Source organism: Parasteatoda tepidariorum, chromosome 1, assembly GCF_043381705.1.
Source record: "Parasteatoda tepidariorum isolate YZ-2023 chromosome 1, CAS_Ptep_4.0, whole genome shotgun sequence".
Taxonomy (NCBI): Eukaryota; Metazoa; Arthropoda; class Arachnida; order Araneae; family Theridiidae; genus Parasteatoda; species Parasteatoda tepidariorum.
This window is the reverse complement of record NC_092204.1, coordinates 4,406,715-4,420,578: the sequence shown is the minus strand read 5'-3', so window position 1 is coordinate 4,420,578 and position 13,864 is coordinate 4,406,715. Positions and strand designations below refer to the sequence as shown.

The window sequence follows — 13,864 nt, the reverse complement described above, 5'->3', positions numbered from 1 at the left end:
AGCCCCCAACAGAATGATTTTTTTTTTTATAAAAATAAAAAATTTTGAATTGCAAATTTGAGTCATAACTTTTTAATTTGTTCCATTTGCACAGATTCCGTTGTAAGTCTATTTTGTTTCTTGATCACATTTTATTGCTACGAAGTTGTGCAGGATTTTAAAAAAACAAATTTTTAATAAGATATTATGATGTGTAAACTTCGAATTTCAGTAATCACTTTTCACAATATATATTTGCTAAATCAATTATTGATACAAGGGAAAAAATTTTGGATAAAGTATGTTTTTTTTAATGAATTCTAGTCATTAAAAGTATTTAATTTTCTGCAAACATACTAATTTTTTTAATATAAAAATGTAGTGCTAAAACAATAACGTTTATATAAAAATTATCATATTTGCTAGCCACTTGACTAAATGGATCATTGTATATAACAATTACGTCATTGAATAATATTTTAGTCATATTATTGAAAACATTTTGTTCTTTTTCCGTGATAACCCTGAAAATTGAAAAACTTCGATCCAATACCTTTTTGTTTGGTTAATTACGATAGTAAGAATTTCAAAATTTTATAGTTCCTTACACACGAGTCATTCTATGAATATGAATACAATTATTGATTTGATTTTGTCATCTGATTTTTAAAATTTATCGCTTTCATCATCCTTTCCCCTATGCATGAGAATGAGTCAGTCCAGGCGAAATTGAATAACTTTAAAAAACCGGTGTTAACTTAGATTGAATAAAGTCTTTTATTATAGCTTTGTACTTAACATCTATATACAACCAACAAAACATTTTGTAACAACTGCTACACTTAAAAATAAACTTTCATTATTGCTAGAGTAAAAATTTGAACTGTACATATTTTACAAATATTCTACAGTTTAAAAAATATAATAAAAAATGCATACTGACTTTACAAACAGAATAAGTTTGCAACACTATTTGGTTACTATAGATACAACTAACAAAATTATGACAAACAATAGAATCTATAATTAATACATTTATAAATGAATTTCCAGGCATAAAAATAATGAAAGTATGTAATTACTAAATTTGAGCATACATGTCAATTTGGCATTTGTTTTTTGTTATGCAACTCTGCAAAAGAATACATATTATCCATTGAATTAAAGTGTAAACAAACTATATCTACTAAGATTTCAGGTTTAAATTCTAAATAAATTTAAAAAAAATTTGAAAAATCATTTAATAAAACAGTAGACAGGCAGTCATCTTACTTTTGGTTGTGAATTCAGGTCCCGAATTAGTATCCAAGAATTAGCTTGATTGGAAGTTTTTTTATAAAATAAAACAATTTTATTAAAAAAATGTTTTGTGTTAAATATAATTGCAGAACATTATTTAATTTTTGATTTAACGTGTGTATGTTAAATATATTAAGTTCATTTAATCGACACATTAATTTCCATATTTCAGTTTACAATTTTTCCAAGAATTTTGGGTGCGGTTAAGAATACGGTACAGTGTGCAAAAAAATAATTGCACCACCCTTAATAACGTTTTATCTAATGATCACATTGTAGGACTCAATCTTAATGTCGCGAGGAGGTGACTTCAAATATGCAGGCAATATTTTAATTTAAGAAATCAGACACAAAAATATACTTTTACTGTATAAACATACCTTTTTTTGCAACAAATTAGGATTTCCGACCCACAAAATATGGTATCAATAGTTAGATCAGGAGAGGGGTCCAAAGTGTGGATCTCTTGATTTTTACTTTTGCGCATTTCCCCTAATCTTGAGAACTTTTTAGAGAAAATTTAAAGATTTTTGTATACAATAATAAAATTCGTTTATTCAAAAAAAATAATAATAACTGTTAGTAAATATGTATTCTTTATTATATCATTTTATAATAATCCAAAATTTAGAATTGTATACAAATTTTTACATTTTTAAAAAAAATTTGAAATTTTAGCAAAAAGGGTCAAATACTTGCCTGAGAAATTGAATTTTTTTTTTTAAATTCTATATCTCTGGAACTATTCAACGGATTTACATTCTTTAAAATGATGTAAAAGTTCGCCTGCCTTACAATTCCCAAAATGAAAGACAAATTAATATTTACTAAAAGTTATATTTTTTATGAAATTATCTTCGGATTAACAAATGTTACAACTACATGCAAGCATTTTTCAATACGCTTAAAGTTCTCGAGATATGGTGAAATTAAGGGGTTCTAAACTTTGAACTCTTCTGTCTTAACTATTGGGACCATATTTCCCACATTGTAGCTACTCTATATTTTGAGAATCAGAAATTATAATCCATCAAGGAAAGAAAAAGTGTCTGATTACATAACTTAAAATATTGTCTGTACTAATTAATTAGCATATTTTACGTCACCCCCCTCGAATCATTAAAATTAAGTCCTTTAACGTGAAGAGAGATCAAAAGTTATTTAGTGTGGGCCCTTTATATTTTTTGCGCACCCTACAATTCTGAGTAACACAACAAATTTAGGGAACTAATTATAAAGTCCAGCAGCTAAGCAAGGCATGCATATATTTATATAGTCTTAGTATAAAAATTTAGTTTCTATAGGTCTAAGGGGAGAGGCAGACAAAAAAAAGGTTGAGGTAAATAGATGGAAAGTTTAAAACCAGCAACTGGCTGTAGTGCTGGTAAAAGGAGAAGTATAATGATTATGCCTAATTGTATTATTTCCCTTCAGTCATTTGAAAATATTTAAAAAAAATTTAGAGTTTTCTTCAAATTTATAAGGGAGAGAAAAAAACATTTTAATGTTTATTAAGAAATAGAATTTTGATGTTGCATGGAAGACTAGGGTAATAGTAAAAATTTTAAAACGTTATGTACTGATTGCATGAAAGCCTTAACCAAATACATTGTAGGAAAATTCATATAAATATTGAGAACATAAAATAATTGCATTCATGTTTTTAAATTTTTACACAACTTGCAAATTATTGCTAAAGAATATTTTATTTAAGCAAATAGCAAAATGTATACTCTAATTTTTTTGAAAATTGCATCTGTTTTATTTCTTCTTAAAATGTTTTAATAAAATAAGACATCAATGAGAGATATGAACTACAGAGATATTTTACAATAGTATGCAAGCTGTGAAAAATAAAAGATAATACATATTTTCTTATACTTTAAATATTTGGAAACTTAAACTTGCATTTCATTAAAACAAATGATAAAAATAATGAAAACAAATAAGTAGCATTTTAGAGAGAGAGAAAAATGTTAATAGCTTGATAAAAAATGAGAATTTTTTTTCTTTTTTCATAGACAGAAGAAGTGAAAATTATGGAAAACCCTGAGATAAACAAGCTTAAAAGCTGACAAATCCTCTGTCTTTTATCAAAATCATTCAACACTGTAGTAATTATCCTAATTAATCACAAACAATCTTAAAATTCTAAATTAAAAATAAGTGAGAAATTAAGTCACTAGGGAAAATGAATAAAGTACAATGAGATAAAATTTGTTGTGACAATTTTTTGTTTTTAGAGATATAACACACCAAGCCAGGCACTTGGTGGACTATCTGCAAAAATCTTGGCATTGTAGGTCCTGTAAAAAATGATACATTTCATAATATGTCAATATTATTTCATAATATATCAATATTAAACAGAAATTTTGAAGAAAAAAAAAGATTTAATATTACTAAGTACTCATTTTATCAACCTCCATACCAGCCAAGTCTCCTGTTTACTTGTATATTCCCAAATTTCTCCGTATTTGTTGCAGAAATTTAAATTAAAAAAAAGATAACGAATTTTGGCGATAAAATATCTGCTAATGGCAAAAATACTTCTCTTACTCCTCAACAGATGGTGCTATTGCCAGTACTACAGCATGTTGAGTGTTTATATTTTAAGTAATTATAAATAATGATTTAGAAAAGTTTTCTTTAGTTTCTCCAATGTTGGCAGGTGAAAGCCGAGATGGCCAGTGGATACGAATTCCGCACCCGGCTTGCACCGACCATAGTGCTGACGTGAAATATCCTCAATGGTAGACTGATCACAGGCTAATCGTGGGAGGTTCTCGTGGTCTTCCTCTCAATGTAACGCAAATGCGGGTTAGTCCCATCAAAAAGTCCACAAAGAAGGCTACTTGATCGAGGAATTCTCTTGTCTTCTGTTTTGGATTCAAAATGACAAGGCTGAACAATAGCAGTCGTAAACCCAAAAATTGGATCAACTGTTAAACGACGGTTATAAAATAAAATGTTGGCAGGTATGAGTTTGGTTTTGAGAGAACTCCTCCGGGCTGAAACCATATTCAAATGAGGGTGTAATGCTTGGTTTACTCACGCTGACCCTATTCACCCCACACTCCTATTCAAAGTGACTTTTCCTCATAGATACTGATGCCTGGAGGAGTTCTCCTGAAAGCCGCACTATACTTACACTAATGATTCATAAAACTTATAAACATTCTTTTTCATTTAATAGTATACATGATAATTGAAGAGATTAATGAAAGTGCATGAAAATTTGTAAAATACGACTCATTTTGTTGATAGAAAAATATATTCTGAAGTAAATTTGTCTGTAAAATGTTTTTTTTCATTAAATTCTTCAATTATGTAAAACAGAAGAAGTAATTACCTTAATTTATAAGATGGGCAATTTAATTATAATATAGCCTCCTCTTGTTTCTGATAACCAACAGAAGTCAAGCGAGCTTGTAATTCTTGATTTTTAGCTAATAATTCAACAACCTAAAATAATACATTTGAGTAATCAAAATTTAGCCAATCATAATCCATCTATACAGTCACACCTCTATTTAGCAAAGTCACTAAACCTCGATAATAAGTTCGTTATATGGAAAATTCTTTAAATAGAAAATCATCTTTTGAAATACATAAAGAACACAAAACTGGTTTTAAATTTATAAACACTAGACATAATTAAAATTGCAATTGATACACCTTTATCTTGTAAACTAGTATCTACTATTTATTTTATAAATCTTAACCATAAAAAAAATCTGCATGGAAGCTAAGAATAGAGCAAAATTTTATATAACACTTTATATTATTATTTATTTACAGTAATTTTTATATAAACAATATTATTTTAGATACTAAATTCTTTTTATAAGACAGATTAGTTACATATTTGCAATTAAATGCATATTAAAAATCATTAAAGAGTACCAAACTGATACCTTTTTTAAAAAAAAAATCATTTTTTCTTCAAATAAAAAAGTAGATTTCTCAACAAAAAAAAGATGGGGGGAAATGTTTTATTTTTCTATCACACCACGTGGTACAAAGGTTCATTTAAATGAACCATAATGCTTATAGAATAAAAAGTAAAATAAATATTTTATTGAGCAATGCAATACTACATATTTTAATTTAAAAAAATTTATGAATTAAAATTTTTTGGTCGAAAATGAAACAAACATTTAATAGCTCAAAATAAGTTGTAGTCAATTAATACCTTGAGGAAAAATAAATTTAAGACGTTTTATATTTTGAGATATATAGAGATTTTATAAATATTAAATCTTAAATGTTTTTTTTTTTTAAATTACAAAGAATTAGAAATGAAGTTTTAAAAAAATGATTGAAGAATACATTGGTAATGAAATTGTAATATTCTATTGCTTAAAAATAAAGGTATTTTTACAACCCTGTAGAAAAATTTAGCAATACAAAAAAAAATTGCATGTTAAGTGTAGTTGTAAAGTAATATAAAAGCATATTTAACAAACAAATGTGAATAGTTTTGAATCCCATAATGGAAACATTATGAATTATAGCTGAATGGAATAGTTATATACTACGAAGTACTTTGTGATAGTTAAGTTAATTTGGCATATTGTTTTTAGAAAACCACAAAAATAAATAATAAATTAAGAAAAAAGTTTTTTTCAACTTTACGCTAACTGCAAACGCAATTCAGATGTAAAATTATCAGGAAATATTAGAATAGAAAAGCAGACACATTTTAAACAACAAACTGATACGTTAAAAAATAAAATTTTATAAATATTAAGGGAAAATAATGATTTAGTAATGTATTGAATGTTGTCTTAATTTGTTTATGTCAACTGCATATAAAGTGAAGAAGTCATTGGTTAATGAAATCAGTTACTTAGTTTCAAGCCCAGAATTTTGAATTGAAATAAAAGATATGTCGATTCAAAAACAATTTTTAATTTCTCAAACAAAAAAGAAATTTTTTTTTATCATGGGTTGCATGATGTATTAAAAGTTGTGAAAAATACTCCAAAATGTTGATTATTTGCAGGTTAGATTAAAATCTCTAGTGTGAAGAATATTATGGTAAAAACAAATTTTTAACCCTATTCTATTTGGTCATCACAAACTGCTATTCTGCAATCTTTCCTTGATTGCTAACATACATTTTTTTCCAATGACAAAGTCCCCCCCCCCACCAGAGAAAGCAGTTTCTAGTTATTATGTAGTGTTACCTATATAAAACTTATCTCGTCCTCTCAGAAAAGGCTATATTAAATTACCATAGGCTATTAAAAATATTTTTAGATTTAGTGTTATACATATTTTTATGCTCTATTCATTTTGCTTCTACGAAATATATTTTCATTGAAAACTGAAAGTGTCTAAAATAGCATTTTAACAGGGTTGCCACTCCACAGGGAGAATAGAGAAAACCTGGAAAATACAGGGAATTTAAAAATCACCTAAAATAACGGAGATGATGCAGGAAATTTTGAGTTTTTCCTTACAAACTGGGAATTCTATTTTTTATACTCATTTTTTAAAAGTGGTGAACACTCAAAGCACTATCTATGGGATATTTAAAGATGATATTTCAGCTATACTAAACTATTTTTTATTTACTATAGCATTATTTGTTTTTAGTATGTTAAAGCTCTTCCTTATTTCTTTAAGTTTTTCCAGTAATTAAAACTAGTACAGCTAGAGCAAAGTGTGTATCCTCTTAATATAGTGTGTATAATATATGAACAGAGGCAAGCCCTGTTTAAGAGGTTTGACTCACTTGAGTTGTAGTAGATTTTAAATGGTGATTCATTATTTCAAGTTTTTCGTGCAATGTTGCATTTTCCAGACACTTCACAGAGTATTTCTCAGTCATTGACAGAATTTCATGCTTAACACTCGACAGGTCAGACCTTAAAACACACATGAAAACTGTTATTATTNTTTTAAAAAAATGATTGAAGAATACATTGGTAATGAAATTGTAATATACTATTGCTTAAAAATAAAGGTATTTTTACAACCCTGTAGAAAAATTTAGCAATACAAAAAAAAATTGCATGTTAAGCGTAGTTGTAAAGCAATATAAAAGCATATTTAACAAACAAACGTGAATAGTTTTAAATCCCAGAATGGAAACATTATGAATTATAGCCGAAATGAATAGTTATATACTACAAAATACTTTGTGATAGTTTAGTTAATTTGACATATTGTTTTTAGAAAACCACAAAAATAAATAAATAATAAAATTAAGAAAAAAGTTTTTTTCAACTTTATGCTAACTGCAAACACAATTCAAATGTAAAATTATCAGGAAATATTAGAATAGAAAAACTGACACATTTTAAACAACAAACTGATACGTTAAAAAATAAAATTTTGTAAATATTAAGGGAAAATAATGATTTAGTAATGTATTGAATATTGTCTTAATTTGTTTATGTCAACTGCATATTAAGTGATGAACTCATTGGTTAACGAAATCAGTTACTTAGTTTCAAGCCCAGAATTTTGAATTGAAATAAAAGACATGTCGATTCAAAAACAATTTTTAATTTCTCAAACAAAAAAGAAATCTTTTTTTTTTTTTTTATCATGGGTTGCATGATGTGACCTGTATTAAAAATTGTGAAAAATATTCGAAAATGTTGATTATCTGCAGGTTGGATTAAAATCTCTAGTGTGAAGAATATTACGGTCGAAACAAATTTTTAACCCCATTCTACTTGGTCATCACTAACTGCTATTCTGCAATCTTTCCTTGATTGCTAATATACATTTTTTCCAATGACAAAGTTCCCCCCCCCCTCCACCAGAGAAAGCAGCTAATTTCTAGTTATTATGTAGTGCTACCTATATAAAACTTATCTCTCCCCCTCTCAGAAAAGGCTACATGAAATTCCCATAGGCAATTAAAAAATATACAACTATAAAAAATATTTTTAGATTTAGTGTTATACATATTTTTATGCTCTATTCATTCTGCTTCTACGAAATATTTACATTGAAAACTGAAAGGGTCTAAAGTAGCATTTTAACAGGGTTGCCACTCCACAGGGAGAATAGAGAAAACCTGGAAAAATACAGGGAATTTAAAAATCCCCTAAAATAACAGGAATGAAGCAGGGAATTTTGAGTTTTTCCTTACAAACTGGGAATTCTATTTTTTTATATTCATTTTTTAAAAGTGGTGACCACTCAAAGCACTATCTATGGGATATTTAAAGATGATATTTCAGCTATACTAAAATATATTTAATTTACTATAGCATTATTTGTATTTAGTATGTTAAAGCTCTTCCTTATTTCTTTAAGTTTTTCCAGCAATTAAAACTAGTACAGCTAGAGCAAAGTGTGTATCCTCTTAATATAGTGTGTATAATATATGAACAGAGTCCTGTTTAAGAGGTTTGACTCACTTGAGTTGTCGTAGATTTTAAATGGTGATTCATTATTTCAAGTTTTTCGTGCAATGTTGCATTTTCCAGACACTTCACAGAGTATTTCTCAGTCATTGACAGAATTTCATGCTTAACACTCGACAGGTCAGACCTTAAAAAACACACATGAAAAACTCTTATTATTATTTTGAAAAGCGCAGCCAGGCTTTTCAACAACAAAAATAACCACCTTTTAATCACTCAAAAAATATTTTTTATTATTTTCCAAAATAAAAAAATTCATAATTAGGATCTGTGCAGTAATAAAATAAAAAAAAATTCTAAGTTCAAAAAGTAAGTAAAAATTTTTAAAGTTCTTAGTTTATAAACATAAAATTCAAAAACATTTTCATTCAAAAACTTTACATAATCATGATAAAATAACTAGTTTCTGATAAATATTGCAGAGAAAATAGTGAAAATCATGCATTTTTTTATATTTTAGAACAACAATTGACACAGCAAAGAAAAAATATTTTTTTAAAGGCTAGAAAATTAACGCTACGCACCTTGGAGTAATTATGAATGAATATAACCAAACAAGGTAAAAGAATTAATCTGATATAATTAATTAGAAGTGCTAGTATGATGATACAAAAAATTGTTAGACAAGATAGGTTGCATGTGAATTATGAGCATTTAAAATGCATCAATCATAAAATTTAAAAAGTAGAATTGTAAAATTTAAACACATTCATAATACAACAAATTTAAACATATAACATTTGAGTGAATCTTGGACATTTATTCTATATACAGTATACTTCGAAAAATACAGTATTCTTCTTGCTACGTATACAGTATTCTTCTTGCTACGTCAAAAAATTTTTCCCCTTAGCATTAACATAGCTGCCAACATAGATAGGATTAAATACACTAGATTTATGAAATAATATAAATGCTATGCTAACTGGTGAATAATATACTTAATATTTTACATGTAGGGAATTTAAACTATTTTTATAGTCATCAGAGAACTTTATCACTCTTAATAACAATATAAATGGTCTGCAATGCTTTTCATTTATTCCTTAAATTAATTAGAAATGTTTTTGTTATCATGTTAGCTTATTTTTAATAGTAATAAACAAGTAATTGAAAAAAAAGTTAGCTAAATTTTTTTAAAATTAATTTTAAAAAAAAAGAGTTCTGAATAAAAATGAACAGAAAATTTTACATAAAAAAAAAGCTTCACACTTATTACTATCAATCAGGCTCGGTTCATTAAGTCTTCGCAATACTTATTTAAATATTCAAGTAAGCAATAATTTTTTTTTAACAGGGATTTTTTTTTTTAGGTAACTTACTCAATTTAGGGATTTTTCAAAACCAGCAAAATCCAGTAGTCTACTGGTAAATCCAGTGGAGTTGGCAGCTGTGAAATAATTTATGTGTAGTGGCAGACAAAATTCTTTTAAATCTAATTTATTAATATGCTTTGCAACCATGAGAAAAAAATATTTTCTGAAACAATGAAAATTCCATAGCTGTTGGAGCATATGCATATAACCCAATAATAAATTTTCTTTTATACTTTAGAAAAAGTTTTTAGAAAAAATAGCGTTTCTGATTTGCATTCAACATATGTAATCTGGTGGTTAAATGCTGGGTATATTTCAAATAAATACTTAACAAACATATTGGAAATAAAATATAAACTTATGCTTACTCATAGCATTTTTTGACAGCTTCTGTTTCAAACCTTTTGTTCATTTTTATCACAAATTCTTCTTTGAAGGATTGTAATTCATCTGAATGAGCTTTTCTAACAGCTTCCAAAGCTAGCAAAATAAATGTGAGAAAAATAAAATACAAATAAAGAGCATCACAAAATTTAGTTATGCTATTTCAAAGTTAAGGTTTCAAAACTAGCTTTAAATCAGATGTTCTTAATAATGTTCAGATAAAATTAATTGTATTTTAGAAAAGTTAAGTTGTTTTGTTATTTTCAGTCAGTGGAACAAAAGCACTATAACATGGATTTTACGAATTTTAAAGTGTAATAAAATGATTCACGGAAGTACATTGTTCAGAGTATTGAAATAATTCGACAAGCAGCCTTTTTTAATTCAGGATACTTCGATTCTTGTACAAATTTCCAATATTCAGGAATCGACGTTGACTTCTATTTTAATTGTAGAGCTTGATCTTCTTGCATCTCTATTACTTGGACGGAAATGAAATTTGTTACAATGTTGCACTTACTTTCATATTTGTTGTCAGTAATTTAAAAGACATTTTGAAACACATACAGAACGATAATAATTTTGAAAAATATAATAGCACAAAAATGAAAAGGGAACTCTGGTACATTTATCCAGAGCCACTGATAATCCTTCAAAGAGATGCAGGTTGGCTCCCACCTGCACTACAAGTAATGAAGTAGTAGTAACTACTTTTCTTCATAGTTTGTAGTACTATTTTTTGAAAAGAGGAGTGAAATTCCTTGTAACCTCTGTGGCATTTCTCTCTAGTACTAATAATATCTTTCTGTAAGATACTTTTAATAACAAACATATATGTTACAAATTTAAAATAACAAAAGAGCTTTTACAAAAAAAAAAAAACTGATTTTTTTTCCTATTAAACTTGTAATAGTTTTTTATTCTAATATTATGGGTGATATTCTCGCATTTTCTTGGGGCAGGGGGGGAGACACACGAATTATTTCCTTCTTCGCATTTTTTAAATAATCATTACAATAAAAAAGCATAATTTAAAATCATGAAATCCGTAGCAGTAATTGTTAGAAAATGTAAACAAATAGATGGGCAGTGTTTTCCTCCTTGCTGTGTCTCAGCTAGAAGGAAGTGGGTGTTTTTGTATTTAGTTAGTTAGGTTTTACTTTGTATAGAGTATGTTCTTCTCTTGAAGAACTTTAGTTTTGTAGTTATAATAGATGTCTGCTATATCTGAAACTTAATAAGCTGGCTCCTATTTTCAACAGTAATTGCCGAAAAAAAAAGATTGACAATGAAATTGCGCGAATCGATTGTTTCGAGATTAGGTTGTTGTAATAAATAATATTGTACAAAAAATATAGGATTTAAAAACTATGAAGAAATCAATATCAATAACTGCCAAAAAGTTGATAGAATTATTGCCTTAAAAAGTAAATACTCAAATGCACGATTCCAATTTTCCATATTGTTTCAAATATATTGGGATATTTAAAAACCACATGAATATCAACAACTGCTAAAAATACAATCAAAAGATTACATTATAACCAAAGGTCTGTCAAAACATTTTGTGAAAGGTCCTGTTTTGAATTAAACTATTCATAAATTGTGAATATAAAATAAGCATTATGTCACATTCTTTCAACCCGAGCCCTGCTTTTGTGAATTTGTGCAAATAGGGTCCTGTTATTACAAAAATTGCTAAAAATCTTTTCAAGAAGTTTTTAAATTGTGAATAGATACAAGATTCTACTCAACAATTGCTACTATTAAATTAGAGATGCAATATAACAATATTTGGTATTTAGCCTATACTGCTCAACACAGAATATTAATTTCAGACGAATAATGGAAACAAAATCACTCACATTTTTAATAATTTCAATTGACATATTTTAAATAACACAACTTAGTAACATATCACTTTTAATGTATTATGCATTAAGTAAACTTAAACAATTCGTAAATTTATAGTATTTTATTTAAAAAATTGCCAGAAAGAAATTTTTATTTACATAATATTCTATTAATTAACTTTATTATTTATTTACAAAAAAAAATTTATGATTTAATATTACTAAGAATGTGCAGACGATGTTTGTAAAAGTAGAAATATTTTCTTAGAATACTACATCTGGAATTTAAACTTACAGAAACTTAGTTTGTCTAGAACCGTCTTAACCCCCCTTCCCTCTCCCAGAGAGGGTTTATTCGATTAACAAAACAATAATGAAGATAAACAAATTTGAGAAGGGTCCAATTAAAAAATAAATTTTTCTGTGAATTGTCCGTTTTTATGAAAAGACATTATGTGAAGGGTCCCTTAACGGACCCCGGATAACATTACTATCGACGCAAATTGAACGCGTGAAAAGTGATTATCTAAATGCATGATTCAAATATTATGTAAATTTTACATTGAAAATTTCTGTAGAAATTTTTTTTTTTTTAGTTTTCAAAAGAAAAATCATTCTGCATTAACTCTGTAATGTTCTGCGACAATGTCGCCAGGATTCTGCCACATGGGGTTTATACCTCGGTACCATAGTCACTGCCACGGACGAATGATTAGGGGAGTTCTTACTTAAGACAAACTATAGAGTCGACACAATAAATAAACAGAAGAGACTGACCGACTGCCGTAGCTTGTGCTTCTTGGGCTAAAGCTTTCTCTCTGTCAGCCATCAATTCATCCAATTCCCTCTCATGCCTTTCTTCCAGTTCAGCAATTATTTTCTTATGAGAGACATCCATCGCACTAAGACCTTTCTCACACAGCATCTACAAATTAGTTTTTTTGAAACAATCACTAAACTTAAGACTTTGAAGAAAGATCAGGACATATTCATGACTATACTTTAAAAACAACTAATATATATATATAAAAAATATTTTTAAAGTCAATTTCTACCTAGGTCAACAAAGAAATTTTTTATTTAAGTTACTTTTTATTCAATAATTTCAATTTTTTTCTTTCATATAAAGCTAAAATTATTTAAATTTAATGAATAAATTAATATTTGAAAGAACTGTATTAACACTGTCACTACAAGTTTAAAACACTACAAGTTAAAAGTATAAATTTGGTGACGTGGACCGCACGCGCTACCACGCAATGTTCTTTAATGAATTTATCGGAAACAGTGAATATAAAATAATTAAATACTTAAATGTGCGCAATATACTATTATTTTGTGCAAATAGAGCTATAAGTTAGAAATGATCACTGATGTTATCTTTAACATGAGTGAAAAACTGAATAATTAATAGTAAAATTTAAAATAACTAGGAGGCTTCGCTCGCTGGCGCTCACCAACCCCCGGGAACTGCTTTCACAGTTCATTTTGGATTGCTTCGCAATCCGATGCTCGCTTTACTCGCTCATTGGATACGTTCTTAACGTCTAGCTTTTGTATACTTTTTTGAACACTGAAGTTCCGAAAACTTTTCACTGTAGAAAATTCTAAACCTGTGCATTTCAATATTAATTTGAAATTG

General features: G+C 27.5%; 1 protein-coding gene across 1 annotated transcript in view; it reads right to left on the bottom strand.

Moving 5' to 3' along the window:
• Positions 1-732: 732 nt before the first annotated feature.
• The window catches only part of LOC107457389 (protein outspread), a gene marked incomplete in the record, with an annotated part of 145,374 nt that continues 132,242 nt past the window's right edge, over positions 733-13,864 (bottom strand). Inside the window, 5 exon segments of the mRNA XM_071188212.1 lie at positions 733-3,584; positions 4,631-4,743; positions 8,664-8,796; positions 10,354-10,465; positions 13,000-13,147. Of these exon segments, the coding sequence (XP_071044313.1) occupies positions 4,657-4,743; positions 8,664-8,796; positions 10,354-10,465; positions 13,000-13,147 (480 nt within the window).